This window comes from Populus trichocarpa, chromosome 3 (assembly GCF_000002775.5).
Source record: "Populus trichocarpa isolate Nisqually-1 chromosome 3, P.trichocarpa_v4.1, whole genome shotgun sequence".
NCBI lineage: Eukaryota > Viridiplantae > Streptophyta > Magnoliopsida > Malpighiales > Salicaceae > Populus > Populus trichocarpa.
This window is the reverse complement of record NC_037287.2, coordinates 17,981,407-17,998,665: the sequence shown is the minus strand read 5'-3', so window position 1 is coordinate 17,998,665 and position 17,259 is coordinate 17,981,407. Positions and strand designations below refer to the sequence as shown.

At 32.2% G+C, this 17,259-nt stretch overlaps 1 protein-coding gene across 1 annotated transcript; it reads left to right on the top strand.

The window, feature by feature from the left end:
* Window positions 1–10,696: 10,696 nt before the first annotated feature.
* On the top strand, window positions 10,697–12,731 carry LOC7496569 (F-box protein At1g67340). Its single transcript, XM_002304644.4, has 3 exons — window positions 10,697–11,128; window positions 11,307–11,469; window positions 11,573–12,731. The coding sequence occupies exons 1-3, from the start codon at window positions 10,845–10,847 to the stop codon at window positions 12,335–12,337; spliced, it is 1,212 nt and encodes a 403-aa protein (XP_002304680.1). The 5' UTR covers window positions 10,697–10,844; the 3' UTR covers window positions 12,338–12,731.
* The last annotated feature ends 4,528 nt before the right edge of the window (window positions 12,732–17,259 follow it).

Sequence of the window (17,259 nt, the reverse complement as noted above, 5' to 3'; positions counted from 1 at the left end):
CACCTGTCCCTGAACATGGTAACAAAAAATGGGACCCTTTTTTTCGTAACAGAAGAAGAAGGGCTTTTAACAGATTCTGTCTTAATTAGAGGTAGTGGTTAGTCTCTTGTGGTTTGAACTTTGAAGTTTAGTTCGGAGCCAAACTTATCTTTCGCCTCTCTCAACAAGCATCTCAACCGTCGGATTTGGATTCTTTTTATGGGTTTTTGTCCTTGTCTTGAGTTCTTGATTTTATAGCAAATACTCTCGTTATAGAAGACAATACACGAATAAAATAAACTAGCGAGGATGGTAATTCATTACATTACTGCTGGAAAAAAAATTGGGGTCGGACCCCATCTCCACCATGAACAGCGGATGGTTTTTTTTTTCCTTATTTTTCCTCTGGTTTTTTTTTCATATTTTTAAAAATTTTATTTTTTAATATATATATTTAAATTCAATTTTATTCTTCAATATATATTTAATTTTAATTTTTTCTTTCTATATTAATTTAATTTATTTTCTATAAAATTATTAAAGTTTAGGCACACATTCTAATATTTTATTTATACTCTTTACGATTGTTTATTTTTTTTATAGTGTAATTATAAGTAAAAATAGTTTTTTAAAAATAAAATTCTTAAACATGGTAAAGTTTACTATATGAATTTAATAATTTTTTATTTTTTTATATTTGAATTCCCTGGTAGCACAACCATGTAGACTAGTTATAACTATATCAAGTGTATTTCCATGTAGATCTTAGAATACAGTACGATTTGAGTGAAATTGAAGCAATTTTACAAGAAAAATGAAATTGTGTGTAAAATGGTAAAGTTCAGTGTTTATTCACCTTATCGTGAGTTTTTAACCGTGACAGTGACAAACGATACTTGGCACAACTTATGGTGAGTGTGTGATATTCACTGCACTGCAAATTTGTGAAAAAGATGGTAAAACTATGGAAAAATTCATAAAGTCTGAATTCATGAATCATTGAAGACACTATAAAACGCGATAAATAATATGCTTAAGTTGATAAGAGCTAACAAGAAATAAAAATCAACATAAACTTAGAAATAAATATAAAAGGTTAAAAATAAGGGATTATGAAATATTTGAATATGGTTTAATGATGAAAAAAATCTTAAGAAATAGGTATTTGATGTAGATTTTGATTTCAAAAAATATTGTCTATTAAAAAATAATATAAATTACATGATATTATAATATATGATTTTTTAAACATATTATTTTAAGTGAAAATTATTTAAACTTAAAAATTTTAGAAGTTTATATTATCTAACACTATTAATTAATTTTAATTTAAAAATTAATAAAGATAATAATATTAAAATTCATGATTGTTTGTTGATTAATTATAATAATATTTTAAAGAATCGTATCGTAATTGAGTTTGAACTTCAAACCTAATAATAATAATAATAATAATAAAACAAAATCAAGTCTTGTCAAATTCTTCTTCTTTTTTTATTTTCCCCTTTCACAGAGAGAGGAATAGAGGGGGAGATATATATATATATATATATGTATGTATGTATGTATGTATGTATGTATGTATTGATTTCATTTCAGATCCATGCTGTCCGTCTGAACAAGGACGCTTGTCCATTCATAGAGATCAGCACTGTTCGGTGAAATTAGAGGTTGCCAATGCTAAGCACCTGTAAAGTGGTTGATACATGTAATGTGCCACGTGGGTGAACAATTGAAATGTACTCCAACAACCCTGCAAGAGTGAGAATGAATTAACCACCAAAAACGCCATCAAGGGACTGACAAGAGGGAAAAGGCGAGTAAGGGTTTTGCGTGACACGTGTAGCGTGCACTGAGAGTTTGTTTAGTTGTCTGGTTCTCCTTGTTTTTACATTCAGAAAATTTTTAAAATTTTAGTTTTGCTTTATATTATTTATTAATATCTTTAAATTGTTTTAACGAGTAGATATTTAAAATAATTTTAAAAAAATAAAAAATATCTTAATATATTTCAAAATAAAAAAACACTTTAAAAATTTAGCATTATTATAATCACAGAGACTTCCTCTGTCCTCTTTCCCATCTCCTGGTCATTTTATTTAAGAGACAGCTATCACATGTACCTGGTGTGGAGGCCTCTTATTTCCTTTGCCTTTTGCATGCAACCTTGTACCTCCTTAACGTGTGAATTGTGATGCATCTAGCTATTAAAAAATATTGAAAATCATGGTGGTAGAAGTTTTTAAAGTTTAGAAATATATTAAAATAATATTTTATATTTTTAAAAAATTATTTTTAATATCAACGTATAAAAACAATTTAAAAATAAAAAAATTAATTTAAAAATAAAAAAAATTAATTTCTTTTAAAATATTTTTAAAATGAAAAAACAAACAAACTCAAATCTCTAAAAAGGAAATTCTTGGCATGATGTTTGGCAACGTTAACGTTTTCCTTAATTCTTGGAATTCAAATTTAAGAATGACTTTGTAAGAGTTAATCTTTATCGGTGATTCAAGTTGAGCGATGCCAGAAAAATATTAAAAAAAATATCAGTCTCGAGTGACCATTACTAGCAAAAATTAATATCAAGGCACCAAACAGAGAATAACAGCTAGCTATTTAAAAAAGAAAAATTAATATTCAGAAAAGTGTGTGGTGAAGGTAAATCAAAATTTAAAAAGAGAAGTAGCCTTTTATAAGGTGTGCAAAAAGAGATGCACATTCACTCTTCAATATTGTCCTGGCCGGGCACCACCAGACGTACATACCTCCCTACCTCTTCACATGTATATGTTTACGGCAGTGCACCACGTGTCTTCTGATGAAATAACTAATCCAAAATCAAAAACTTCAAAATGTCTCGAGCTAGCTAGAAACCCTGCTGAGTAATGTTGGGTATCGTGGTAAAGATTATTTATTTATTTATTGAAAGTGTTTTAAAATAATATTTTTATGTTTTTAATATTAGTATATTAAAATCAATAAAAAATACTTTAATTTTATATTTTTCAAGCCAAATACGGTTTCAGATAGAAAAAGAAATCACCCAATTAAGATAGAATAACAAATGTAAAGTTGTGCCATTAAATTATTTATCTATGTATTTAGGTCACATAAAATAAATATTAAATATAGTCACAAATAAATTTAAAAGTAACACAAGTTTAATTAATAAAACAACAAACTTGATTAAAAATTTATTTTAATTAAACAATATCAAATATAGTCACTCTCTTTGGAGCGGAATTATCTTCCCTTCTCTTCTTATTTTTATTTTATATGATATTTTAAGTTGTATTCAAATTAAAATAACAAGTATTGTATCATTAAAAAAACAAAAAAACTTACATGGGGATCCTAAAAAATTAGAGAAAAAATATTAGGCTTGTACAAGTTGTGTAAGCATGTTAGGGGTGGAAAATAAGCCTAAACACGATACCTGGGAGTCATGGTTGCTGTGTCCCAGCAACACAAAAACCTATTGGGTCATCGTAGTTTTTAAACTCTTTAAATTTGGGTTCATCAGCTATAAATTTTTTTTATTTTTTGTATCAATTAAAATTATAACATAATGCGAGAGACCTCTTTCTTAGAGAATTAAGATTAACAGATATATAGAAGAAACGCGGCAGGATAGTTGAATCCCATCTTTAACTGGTTTTAGAAATTCTCATAATTTAAAGAGAGGCTCTCAATTCCCATCCTTCCAAGTTAAGGAACCAACAACCCTCTCTTGCTGCGCGAAAATCTACAAAAAAAACTGTCACCGTCAACCTCGTAGAAATCATCAGCACAAATCAATGTATGGTTGAAATGTATAAAAGATGTCAAATCATTTTTTTATTGCCGGCCGAAATTGACTATGGACATCTTATAATAAAAAAAAAGACTCATCGTTCGCTTTTTTCTTTCATATTTGAAACTAAGGTTCTTTCAATTTTTAGGTATTCTGAATTATTTTTACGAATCATATGCATTTAGATTGAGCAAATTTCGTTGAAGGGGGAGATGAACCACCAACAGATCACGCCTGTTTGCTAGTCGACGAGCTTCTAGCCTTTTTCTATTTTGCTATTGCAGACATCTTATGATTAAACAGGCAATCAAATTCGCATCAAGGCCAGGGTGGCTGTGACGTGTAGCGTATAATAAAACTATTTCTAGATTATACGGACAAGATCAAAATATTTATGGAATATATAGATAAGATCAAGCTTGAAAAGAAATCAGTGAAGAAGCTAGACCCATTATATATATATATGAAGCCCGAAGAAAACTATGATAAAAAAAAAAAAGAATTCAATTATTAGATTAGGTTAAAATTTGATTAGGTGGTTTTATAGTGCTGAGCTGAGACCCACTTGATTAGTCTTCGGACTTTTGAGCTTCTTGAAATTAGACATAAAAAATACTATTTTTTATTTCTTAGGTATTTTTCTTATTAATTTCGAATTTTAATAACTTTGAATACTATAGTTAAATCGGTTTTAAGACTTCTATATGAAACTGGTTTGAGTATTTATTTGCACTAATATTCAGATATTTTATAAAAGACGTGAAATTTTCTAAATCTCTTCTTTACAGCGTTAAGATTATAATCGTAGAACTCCTTGCTACACGCTGTGATTATTTAAATACAGATTCGTGGATATTTATCTTGACAACCGCTAAAAAAACAGTAAAAAGAGCGTGCCATTCGAGGATCGAGGATTTTTCTAACACGAAACACAGAAAATGAAAACGATCTTTTCACTCTGGTCATCAAGGAAAGCACATTCAGGCTTGCCACCTTCACAAGTAATCTTGGCATCAAGACTCTTACATCCCAAAAATCGGCTACGTTGATTGCGGGGGCCTGCCAATGCCCTCCGTGGCTTTTGGCAGATTGGCAACAAGAGCACGGTCCCGCGGCCCAGTCTCTGCTTTCGTAGGGGGGGAAAGAAAAAAAGTGTCCCATCTGCCTTCACTTCACATTAACTAAGCCGAAGGATCTAAGATTTTGTTGAGAAGGGGCTGTTTGGAGGGAGGGACTGGTAGAGAGACTGGTAGGTCCCTACTTTCTTGATTGAGTGGTTGACATCACTCCTTGAGATCCACGTCATTCTCAACTTATCCACTCCTCTCGCTAGCTTTAGCTTTGCCCACCCTCGCTCCCAATCTATGAATACCTTCACCCCTCATCAAAGTCACCTCCAATTCTCTCAAATCAATCCTCGTGTCTCGTTGAAGAGTCGCCACATAGAAAAGTACTCATGCGCCACTCACGATCTTGTGGAAGAGTGAGAGACAACTATTGAACTGGAGCTAGCCTTTCACTTATTCAATAATAAATAAATAAAGACATAAAAAAATAAATTTTAAAAAAACATTCTTAAAATACAAAAAAACCAAACATAACTTCACCAAGTGTGAAAAAAAAAAAGCTCTTGAGGAGTAACTTGAAAAAATAAATCTCTTAAGGTTAAGGTGTAGACACCTTGGTTGAGACGTTGAGCCAGACAGCCAGTTATTTCCACAGTAGTATGTATCCCAATACGAAACTCCTTGATACCGTGTTTTTAACACTGGACGACATTGACATTCAAGAAAAGGAAATGAGTTAATTTCAAAACAATTGGATACCCACTCCGGAAGAAATCCACCGTACTGTAGTGGTTAATTTTTAACTAGTATTAATTAGGATATATACGAAACTCCTTGATATTGTCTTTTTTGTTTTAATTATTTTTATTTTATTCTTGATATTAGATTAATTAAAAATTTAATTTTATAATTAATTTTATTTTGCTTTTTAGGATGTCATCGTGGTCTAAGAAACCTTCTTTGTATTAGATTAGTGTTTAATTTTACAATTATCTATTTTTATTTTTATATAGTTAAGAGAATAATTTAAAAAAAAAACATATTATAATCCCGTGAAAATCCATAAACTGGTTCATATATTTTGATACCAGCATATTAAAATTACTAAAAAAACATTAAAAAATACTTTATTTCAATATTTTTTTAGGTTAAATGATTTTTTAAATCACAATGTCAAACACTACTACAATAACAAACAATTATTGAATTGAAAATGAAGAAAAAATAATTATTTTTTTTTTTGGATTGTAAGTACAAACAGAGGGAGGAGAAGTAACGAAATGGAAGAAAAATCTAACAAAATCCATTTGAAAATCTGAGTGAGGATGTTTTTTTGGAGTGTTGGTGACAGATTTCAAGTTCACAGGTGCGTAACTCGAGTGACATTTCTATGCAAACATCGTCGAATTTCTTCATTTCCCCGGAGCAGGAAGAAGTGGAAGAGAACGGAAAAGCTGGGATTATAGTACTGCTTATATCACCCGCGTCAATGTTTTTGATGTGACTGAAATTGTTAGTTTTACGGCGACGTGATACGAAGCCGACGTTCTTGCATTCCTTACGCGACAACAGGTCCACACAGCTAGAAGCACAGCCTCTCTCTGATCTCTGGTTAGATTTTTATAAGATTATATTTCTTATCAAACAATATGTGATAATATATATATAATTTCACTAAACACGTCTATGGAAGATGTGGTCATCAAATTGTCAAGTTACATATCTATTGATTTTACATTATAAAAATATTTTTTTAAATATTTTTTAAAGTGTAGTTGAAGTACTTTGATTTGTGTTTTGTTTATTACAAATTATCAGTTGAAAGTTTTATAAATTTTAGTATCTTTAAAAACTTATATAATTGATAATTTTAGAGTTTATAAGATTAGTTAAGATACACGCAAGCTAGCCCGAATATTCATATTAATAATATATATATATATTAAAAATTAATTTTTTATAGTTTTTATTTTAAATTATATTTTTTATAATTTTAAATTGTTTTGATATAATAATATTAAAAATAAAAAAATATTTAAAAAAATGACACTATCATTACATTACCAAAACAGCTAATGAAATGCAGCTCATGGAATGCAAGATATAAAAAGTGCTAGCTTGAGTTCTGAGTTGCCGAATGACCACTCCTGAATTGGATCCGTGCAGCTCTGGTTCATCTCGTGGTGGAATATTATTAGTAAATCACTAACGTGTAACAATTTTAAATTCATTTGTCGAGTGAATTTTCTTCATCATTCAAGGAATTCTAAGATTATATAATAGGATTAAACATTTCATGATCTTAGCATGTCATTTAAAGGTATGTTTGAAAAAGTTTATAAATTTTTTTTGCTTTAAAAAATATTTTAATTTAAAAAAATATTAAATTGATGTTTTTAAAATTATTTTTATAAAAGTTTTGATGTGATGGTATAAAAATAAAAAATAAAATTTAATTTAATTTTATATAAAACAACTATTTTAAAAAATTATGCACCGCGATCCTTAGAAAGAAAAAACTTAGTCATTTTATGATGTTGAGGTACATCTTCATTCACATTGCTATATTGAAATTTTTTCTGTTAGTTTTCTTTGAAATTTGGTCGTAAAATAATATGAATTTTATCATCTTCACATGTGGTTTTAAGTTGTTTTGTGATCCTCAGAGATCATGTGCATTCAGGCTACTGCTATGTCTATTGAAGTTCTTTTTACCGGTCCTTGTTTAAATTTAGATATAAAGTAATAATACAAGGGAAAAATGAAATTATTATTAGGAAATAATATAAATTATATTTTAGAGTCTCATCTAAAAACTTAAGTTATTAGGTTGAGATAGTTCATTGACATGGTATCAGAGCCTTCATGACCAAGTGGTCACGAGTTCGAATCTCATGATAATTTAGGCTTGTGCAAGTTTTAAACTCAAAGAACTTTCACTTAAGGGAGTGTGTTAGAGAATAATATAAATTATATATTGAAGCATCATCTAACAGCTTAAACTATTGAATTGATATGGTTATTTGATAATTATCACCCAAGTTAGAAACTCCATTCGCATAAACGAAAAAGTATAGATAGAGACTTGTCCCATGCATCCAAAAAATTTAATTTATTTTATTTTAAGTTTCATTTCCATGAAGTTTTACACTCATACTTCTCAATAATCAATATCATCTTGTTGCCACCTAAAGTTGAAATTTTATTTTTTATTATATAGATGGAGTCTTCAAATGATTTTTATTATTAAATTCACCAGCCATCTTCTAAAAAAAAACAAAGAAAATCAACAAATTATTGTCAAGTTTTCGGTGTGATGCATTCATGGTAAATTATTTTACATTGAAATGATCTAAATTTATAAAAAAAATAACAATTAAAAACAGTGAAAAAAACAAATAAAATAAATTTTATTCAAAAACATTTTTAAAACAAAAAAAAACTTCATAACCCTCTGACAGCAGCAATTTTGCAAGGAGACTCAGACTATCATCTATTAAACTTAAAAAATGGGTTAAATTATTACTGTCATAAAACTCTTGATGTGAGTTCGGGTCTGCAATAGTTTCACGACGCCAAGATTGTCGTTCAATTCGTATGTGAATACAAAACATTGTACGTACTACTGGAAAGAAAAGGTATAAACATGTATTAACCATTGAAAACCTAATAAAATGATTGTAAGATGGTAAAGGTGTTAACATCCGGGCCCTGCTGTCCACCAGAAGATTTTGCGAACAATTTGTTTTTTACAGCCACATTTGGATCCCAAGTTGATTACAATATGGTAAAACTCACGTCTATGAGACCCCGTCGTCATTCTTCGTTTTTTCTTTTAATGTAAAGATACCATGCATTTTGGATCATGTTATAAGAGTTGGTTTTTCTAGTTGTTGTATAATCGAGGAAATTTTGGATTATTAAAACTTAATCTTGATTTTTGATCAATTCATCATTCTATGTGTTTTATGTTTTGCGTTGTTACACCGTGTTTCTAAAAATTTTATATTTAAAATGAATTTTTTTAATATTTTTAGATCATTTTGATGTGCTGATGTTAAAAATGATTTTTTAAAAATTAAATTTTTTTATTTTTTATGTACTTTTAAGCGACTACCACCACTACCACAATCTCAAAATTAAAATTAAAAATATCACTAATTTGCCTCTTGGCACAAACTAAATGTAAAAAAAAAATCATATTAAAATTTTACCTGGTTTTACATTGTCCAGCGAGTCAACTTGAAATTCAAATAAAATTCAGATTAATATTTTTAAAGTGAATAATCGGTAACAAATTAACCTATCTAAATCATTACTCAAAAAATCTTATACAAATCGAGTTTAATAATTTTTATATTTTATATTTTATATAGAGGTTGTGTAGTTCAACAACCTGCCAGTAACTAAAATTATGCCTTTAACTGTTATAACCAAAGAATATAACGTTCATCAACCTTTATTATGAAATATTGAATTAGAAGTAAATCTTTTAATGCCAACGGTTTAAAAAGGGAAAAAAAGCACCCGTAATGACTCGTACTTTTCTAGTGTGAGAATATACTAGATTAAAAATTGAATTAAAAAAAAATACATGGTATAATCATTTTCCTAAACCTAGTATTCACGTGTGCTATAATGTTCATATCCACGACATTCTTGGTCCCGTGCTCTCAAAATACATGGCCGAATACTACGTACATAGGGATTTTCCGAGGAAAACATAAAAATATTAAACCACTTCTTAAATTTTTTTCTTCTTATATTCGAAAACAATACAAAATTGATTTACACTGTTTTTTTTCCCTCGTCATTTTGTCATACCTTTTTTTACTATTGTCAGTATTTTTTATTTTAGGGTTTAAGACGTTTTGTGGAATTTCAATTACAATGACCAAACTCACTTGACTCGGAAAAAAAAAGGAGAAGTAACAAAGCAAAATTCGAATTATGTTTTTCATCCTTTATATATGTTTGAAATTCTTTTAAAATACTAGTGTTTGGTCGCCATGGTCACAGCACGAGACAGAAAGGAAGTTTAAAAACTCTAATTTAATATATTTTCAAGTAAAAATTAATTTAAAAAAACATATAAAAATAAAAATAAAAATAATCACTAGCAGACCCATTCCACAGAGTCACAAACCATTCAGAAATAATCAACAACCATGAGATTCAATCTATCTTAACGTTATATTGATATTTTATTGATCACAATAATTCTTTAAATTCTAAGCAGGTTTAATATTTATATCTGGTTCAATGAATAAAAAAAAAAAAAACTTTCCTACAATAATTTTTGAATGAATTTATATTAGAAGGAAATGCTCTTTATGTTCAATATCTCAGTTTCTTTTTTTATCGAGAAAATAAAAACGGCATCTAAAATACCAGTCAAGTGCATCTCTAAACTTAAAAAAAGAAATGTCAATATAATCAAAACAGCCCCGTCGTATATGGTACATTCCAGCGAAGAAAGACACAGGGAGGGAGTGTCTTGCGGTGCCAAAATCTTGCTATGTCTATTATTAGATAACACGAAGTCAAGTAAAACAATCTTCCAGATTCATGTTTAAAAGTAAAACACAATTACCATCTTGTACGGCCATCCAATCACACTCACAGTCGATACGATGGTAAATTTTGGAAATAGCACGAGTTTACTGTGGAGCTCTTTTTTACTTTCTTCCCACACATTTTACCATCCTTCCAGATGCATGGACCGTGGTCAACGATGTTTGACCGAGAAAACGACAACACTAGGGATAATATTGTAATTAACTCACAACCCTGCACAAACTCTCTGTTTAATTAAGTAAAATAATTAATCATTATTTATTCAAACCAAATCGGTTTCTGTCGTTATTGTTGTTGTTGCTGCTGCTCCCTCCTTTGCTTCTGGTTCGCTTCCTTCCCTCTTTTTATATATATACTCTCATTTGGCCTCTCATCCCTCTCTTTATCTCTCAAAACCACAGAGACAAGAAAACTGAAGAGAAATGAGAACACGGAGAGGGCTTTCTTATCCTAGAGGAGCAGCAGTAAACGCTTGTGATACAGCAGCAGGGAAGAGGACGGCAACAACAAGTTATAAGAGAGAAAGACCTGATTTCGCCGCCGGAGATTACCTGGTTTGCCGGAAAAAGAATCGATTAATCTCAACTCAAAAAACCGGAGAGACCGACTTGTTTGATTCTTTACCCGATGATCTTGTCATTTCTATCCTCTGCAAACTTAGCTCTTCTGCTTCTTGCCCCTCCGATTTCATCAACGTTTTACTTACGTGCGTCTCTTGTCTTCTCTCTTCTCTATCTTTTTTCTTTTCCTATTTTTGGATATTTGTAATTGTTGGCTGATACACTTGAGATTTGACCGGAAACAATTACGGTATTGTTATTGATTTTCGTGGGAGCGAAGAAAGGCGTTATCGCTAAATCATGTCGGTTAATTTTAAACTGCAGGTGCAAGAGACTAAATGGGTTGGGCCTTCATTCTCTAGTACTATCCAAAGCTTCGCCGAAAACATTTGCAGTCAAAGCCAAAAATTGGTCTGATTCTGCTCACCGTTTCCTCAAACTCTTCGCCGACGCTGGAAATGTTGAAGCTTGTTACACTCTTGGCATGGTAACTAATTACAAATAAATTGCTGACAATACGAGTCTCAAAACGCAGATGCATCCATTATTTATTATTTTAAAAGACATTAAATGAAGTTTTTGCTTGCCAGATTCGGTTTTACTGTTTACAAAACCGAGGGAGTGGAGCTTCTCTGATGGCCAAGGCAGCGATTAGCTCATACGCGCCTGCACTTTATTCCCTTGCTGTTATACAATTCAATGGAAGCGGTGGCTCTAAAAGCGACAAAGACCTTCGTGCCGGCGTTGCGCTGTGTGCACGCGCTGCCTTTCTTGGCCACATCGACGCCCTACGCGAGCTAGGACACTGCCTGCAAGACGGTTATGGTGTCCGGCAAAACGTAACAGAAGGACGGCGTTTCCTCGTCCAAGCAAACGCGCGTGAACTTGCGGCTGTTTTATCGAAACATAATTCTGGGTTCCCAACACGCACTTGGTTCTCGTGGAACCCACACGCGCATCCTAACCATCGACACCCTACTGGGAATGGACCTAGCGGGTGCCCTTTATTGAGTGACTTTGGGTGTAATGTTCCAGCTCCTGAGAGTCATCCGGCCAGTCGTTTTATGACGGAATGGTTTGCTATTCGGGGCGGGTCTTCGGGTTCTGGTCTCCGCTTGTGCTCTCATACTGGTTGTGGGCGTTCCGAGACGAGAAAGCATGAGTTTAGACGGTGTTCTGTTTGTGGAGCTGTTAATTATTGTTCACGCGCCTGTCAAGCACTTGACTGGAAGCTCAGGCATAAAGAGGGGTGCGCCCCTGTTGAGCGGTGGGTCGATGAGGATGGTGAGGGTGGTGCAGACGGGGATGACGGTGGCGTGGATGGTGACGACGACGATGTCATGATTGAGAGCTAAAATTAAATCTAAAAATGGTTAACAGTGGAATGGTTAGAGACTGACGGAAACGGCGGAAACTGTGCGTTTTAGCGGCCACAAAGAAAAGGAGGATAATGATTAATGAGAGGGTGCTTTAATCCTTACTCTGTTTTAATTTTTAAGGTTAACCTAACTTTGGTTACTGTGGTCGTTTGATAGCGCACAAGAATTTTGTTTCCTCTTTGGTTTCTTGTGTATAGAGAGGGTATATCGGAGAAATCGAGGGCTACTTTTTCTTCTTTTTTTTTTTCTTTTTTCTTTTTTGTACCAAGGAGGTCTTTTTTCCTTTATTTCTCTGCTACCCCCGCGCCCCTTTTTTTTGTACTATACTATAAATTTGGCGTCAGTAATTTAAAAATTCAAAATCCCTAAAGCTTTACCAGTCTTGATAATTGATGCCTAAACTTTAGCAATTGTTAAGAAGAATATCTAATTATCTGTACAAATTTCACTCCATAGTTGGATATATTTGTTTTAAAAAATAAAAATAAAAAGAGAAAACATTTTAATATATTTCAAAAAAAAATAGCTTTAAAAAGCATTATGTGAAAATAAAGAAAGATGACGTGTTACCCAGGTACATGTGTTTTGATGTTGCGCTTTGTCCACAATATTATCCTCTGCTAAAATAGGCAACTCAGAAATAATTCCCGCAACCTGAAAAAGCTGGCCAGTGTCAAGAACCGTACGAGAAACATGTAGGGGTATGAGGTAGACATCTTTTTCCTTCTTGAAAGATCGATGAGAACAAAATTAGGTTACAGGGATGGGATGAGTAACCACTCTGCCATATGTTTGTTTTAAGTCTTTGTGCCTGAGAGTTAGGTATTCTCAAATAGCTTAAAATGTTAGAGAGAGTGAAATTTAAACTTCAGAATAACCATAGACGGGGGATCGAGTATTTTGTTATAACTGAGAGCATCAGCAGCAAGTTGTGTGTGAGGTGGATCGGATAATGGGCAAGCCAACAGCATAGAGAAGGATTGGAGGTGATTGATTATTGCATTTTCTTTTTCTACTAATACTTTTATTTTTTTCTAGTTTTTTTTGGTGGTCGAAAAGGTTAAGCAACATCGAGACATTGACCAAGAAAGAATTATTTTAAAAAAAAAAGGATAGAAAAGGAGAGGATTTGGAGTGGTGGGAGGGTACGCATTTTGCAAGTGGAGGAAGTGGTTTGTATCCAAAGCGTTATATGCTCTAGTCACATACAAGAAAGAGAAATATAACAAATATATTCAAAGAGAGAGGGCATCTCGTCGTGGGGGAGCACTCTTTCTTTTGCTTTTTAATCACCCATTAACTGGATACTTGTTCAAGTGTGGTCCAGGCCCAGCCCATTTAATGCCATTAGGTGGGATCTCCAGCTGTGGCCGAAAGCTATTTCCTATTCATAAGCAGGTGCTGCGGTGCGATGAGACAGATCCTGAGCGCAAGCAGTGAACATTTCATAGTGCGTTGACTCTCTCTCTATATATATATATATATTGTGCAGTGTATAATCTACTAGTTAATGTACTGCACAAGGTGGTAGAGTGGGGCTGGTGGCTGATCCAAACTCCGTACTGACCAGTAATGGGAGATGGGAGGATTTAATTTTGGGATGCTTTTAATACATTGATCTCACAAATATAAATTTCAAGTCACCTAACCTCGTTTGCATTAGGTGAGGCTAAGCGGTCAAAACCAAATGCCGCCTCTCTGTGAATTAGCCTTTCTGCAGTTGTGATGCGATGGGATTTTCCCGAGCCTATGTGCTTTCTTGAATCCTCTGGCATCTCACCATCACAGCTCCCAAGCCTTTTCTTGAATCCTCTGGCATTTCACCATCACAGCTCCCAAGCCCACCTGCAATTGCCTTGCGCACCAGTAAATGGATGCCATTTTCTTTATATATATATAAATACTTTATTTTTCTACTTCTAATTATAGCAGATGCATCGCTTGCATATGCACCACCTAATATCCTTGAGTTTTTGAGTCTTTTCGTTGTGAGATAAGAGTGGGGTATCAGAACCTCTCTCTTCACCTGTATTTGACTAAATTCTTATTATGAGGGGAATTCAATAATGTTTTGACTTTTGAAATTATAATACATGCTAATATCTTCTCTCTTTTTTGTTATAAACTTTAATTACGAGAGTTTCCTCGTCTGAGGATTCGAATCATTACAGAAAATATGAAGTATATGTTCTTATCATTCTCAAAAAAAGAAAAAGTCGTTTTCGTCAGGTCGAGAGGAACATACAAGTTTTTATGTCCTTTTAACATGTCTGCTCATATGAAAGTTTATTGGTTTGATGTATGAAATAAAACGAAACCATCCCTTTACCACACAACGAAATTAATTAATTTGTGATGTCCAAATTATTTTTTTAACTTATTTGATACAACTAAAGGAACTGTTCAATGTCAAAGTTTAGGTCCTGACAGTGTGGCAAAGGTGGAAATTTAATCCGAAATGAATGAATACCAACCCGATCTACATAACTATGAATTTTTTGGACTCGATGAATAATAAGCACGGTATAGATATTGTCAAACTCGACTCGAAACCCGACCAAATCTACCCTGAAATATATATTAATATGATATGAATATATTTGTATAATATTTAGTTTTTTAATACAATATAATACACACACACCTTAATATTGACATAAAACACACATATATAAATAATATTTATCATTTAATACACCCACTTGTGTTTATAGCAACTATTTTATTTTTTTATTGATTAATAAATAATAGTATATAATAGATAATCATTGAATACTTGAAACTCGATGGATGGATAGGTTATGAATATTTAAATTTTTATTCATGAATAATAGATAGGGTATGAATATCAAGATATCCAACCCACAAGTATTCATTATCATCCCCGAGTGTGTTATTAATAAATAATAGGTCATCATTATCACCTTTTCTTTCTGAATTTGGTTAATTTATGGTCGCTGATTTTTTTTAATGGAACAATTTTATTGACCAGGGTTTGTAACTCAAGTCAGGATTTTTTTTCTTATTCAAAACATGTAGTAATGCTTGAACTTTTTTTTTTTTTTAATGTAATATAGAAGTCAGCTTGGGCCACGGTAAGAAAATGGGTCACCTATCTAATTTAACTATTACCCGTTTTCAATTATGTGAAATTTTCATTTTCAAGTCCAGGCCTAGGTGAGAAGTTAAATCGTGCTTAAAAGCCCAAAGGCAAATCCATTTTAAACTATAAAAACCTAAAACGTTGGGCTTTTCAGGATTTCAACTCACGATAAGTCAAGTTGGGCTCCAGATAGTTCTATTTGGTCTCATGAAGATATGAGACTGCATCTTCCAGCGGGTGGGTGCATCATTCAACATGAAGCTCCGCTCAGCTATGCAATACACAGGTCTTCTTGATCTAACCCTTATGGCCTCTGGGACTCCATCCCAGGCCTTGGTGTGTAATTTAATCACTGATGTAATGCAATGGAATTGAATTATTTATTAATTTCTTTTGTTTGGGTTCTTAAAATTAAACCTGCTAAATTCAAATTCAAATTCAAATTTGTTACTCGTATTACTAAACTTTTTAAAATAACTAATATATATACACTCGGAATTGCTTTAGGGACTGGGTTTGATCTCAACGTTATATTTTCAGGCCCGTTATAAAGAATCTCCTTAATGTTTCCCGGAGCAGTTGTGGGAGCCGAAAGGCACTGCGCAATTCATTTCATGGGCGTCGTGGTGATCTCTTTCTTTAATCAAGCTCTCGGTTACAATGGCAGTAATGAAGCTTGCAAAGAAACATGAATACCTAACAACAATGTCAAGCAATCAGAACATCATGGCCTATCCCACGCGGAAAACCCCTTTTAACAATCAGGCAAATGCCCCATTTCATATATAAGAGAAAAATCAAAGCAATTATAATGGTTATTTGGTTACTCTCAAGGATCGCAAGTACGAAGCCTCTCTGAAGTCTGAGACTTTAAAAAAGAAAAAGAAAAAGGATCAGACACGGCAAAAAGCGGATTGCACACGTAAAAGAAGGGAATCCATGATGATGATCATGATGAGCCATGATGCATACACCCACCAAAAATCAAAGAGCCTCCCTTCCGTGGTCGTGGAGATGACTACCCCCCCGCACCCCTTCCTCTTGGTTTTGACAGAACCTCAGGCTATAAATCAAAATCTTCCCCCGATGTAGAAAGTTTTTGTTTTTACATTTAAAAATTGTTTTTAAATTTTTGTATTTTGTTTTAAATTAATTTTTGTATATAATTTTAAATTCTTTTGATATGTATGTGAGCTTAATTGGTTCTGGGATTTTCTATCCCGAGTTTATATGCCAATGAAAATAGTCAAGAGAGACTACTGAAATATCTTAAAAAAAATATTTAAGAAATTTTTAGATAGATTTTTTATTAAAAAAATTAATTAGTTTTTTTATTAAGATAGATGTTTTTTATAAAACATTAATTAGATGTGGTTTAATTAAATCGATCAAATTGTTAAAACTCTTGTGAGGTCAATTGAACTTGACCGGGTAAATATTTTACCTAATTTATTTATAAATTTAGTTCGAACCAAGATTTGAATAATTAGTTTTTTAAATCAATTTATCGAGGTACGTTTAATGACTAGGCTTCCTTGTTTCATCGTTACTTTCTCTTTTACCAAATCACCTTCCTCTGTCCTCCTAGTCACACTCCACACCATTCTTCTCTTTCTATTTTATTTTTCGAGATAATTAATTAAAATCATGGAATAATCCTTTTCATCCTTAATTTTCATCCGATCTTGAACTTTCAAGAACGATGTCATATATATATATATATATATATATATATGACAAAGGATTTAAACACAGTTTACTATTGATTGCCGCAATAAAATTGTATTTTTATCCC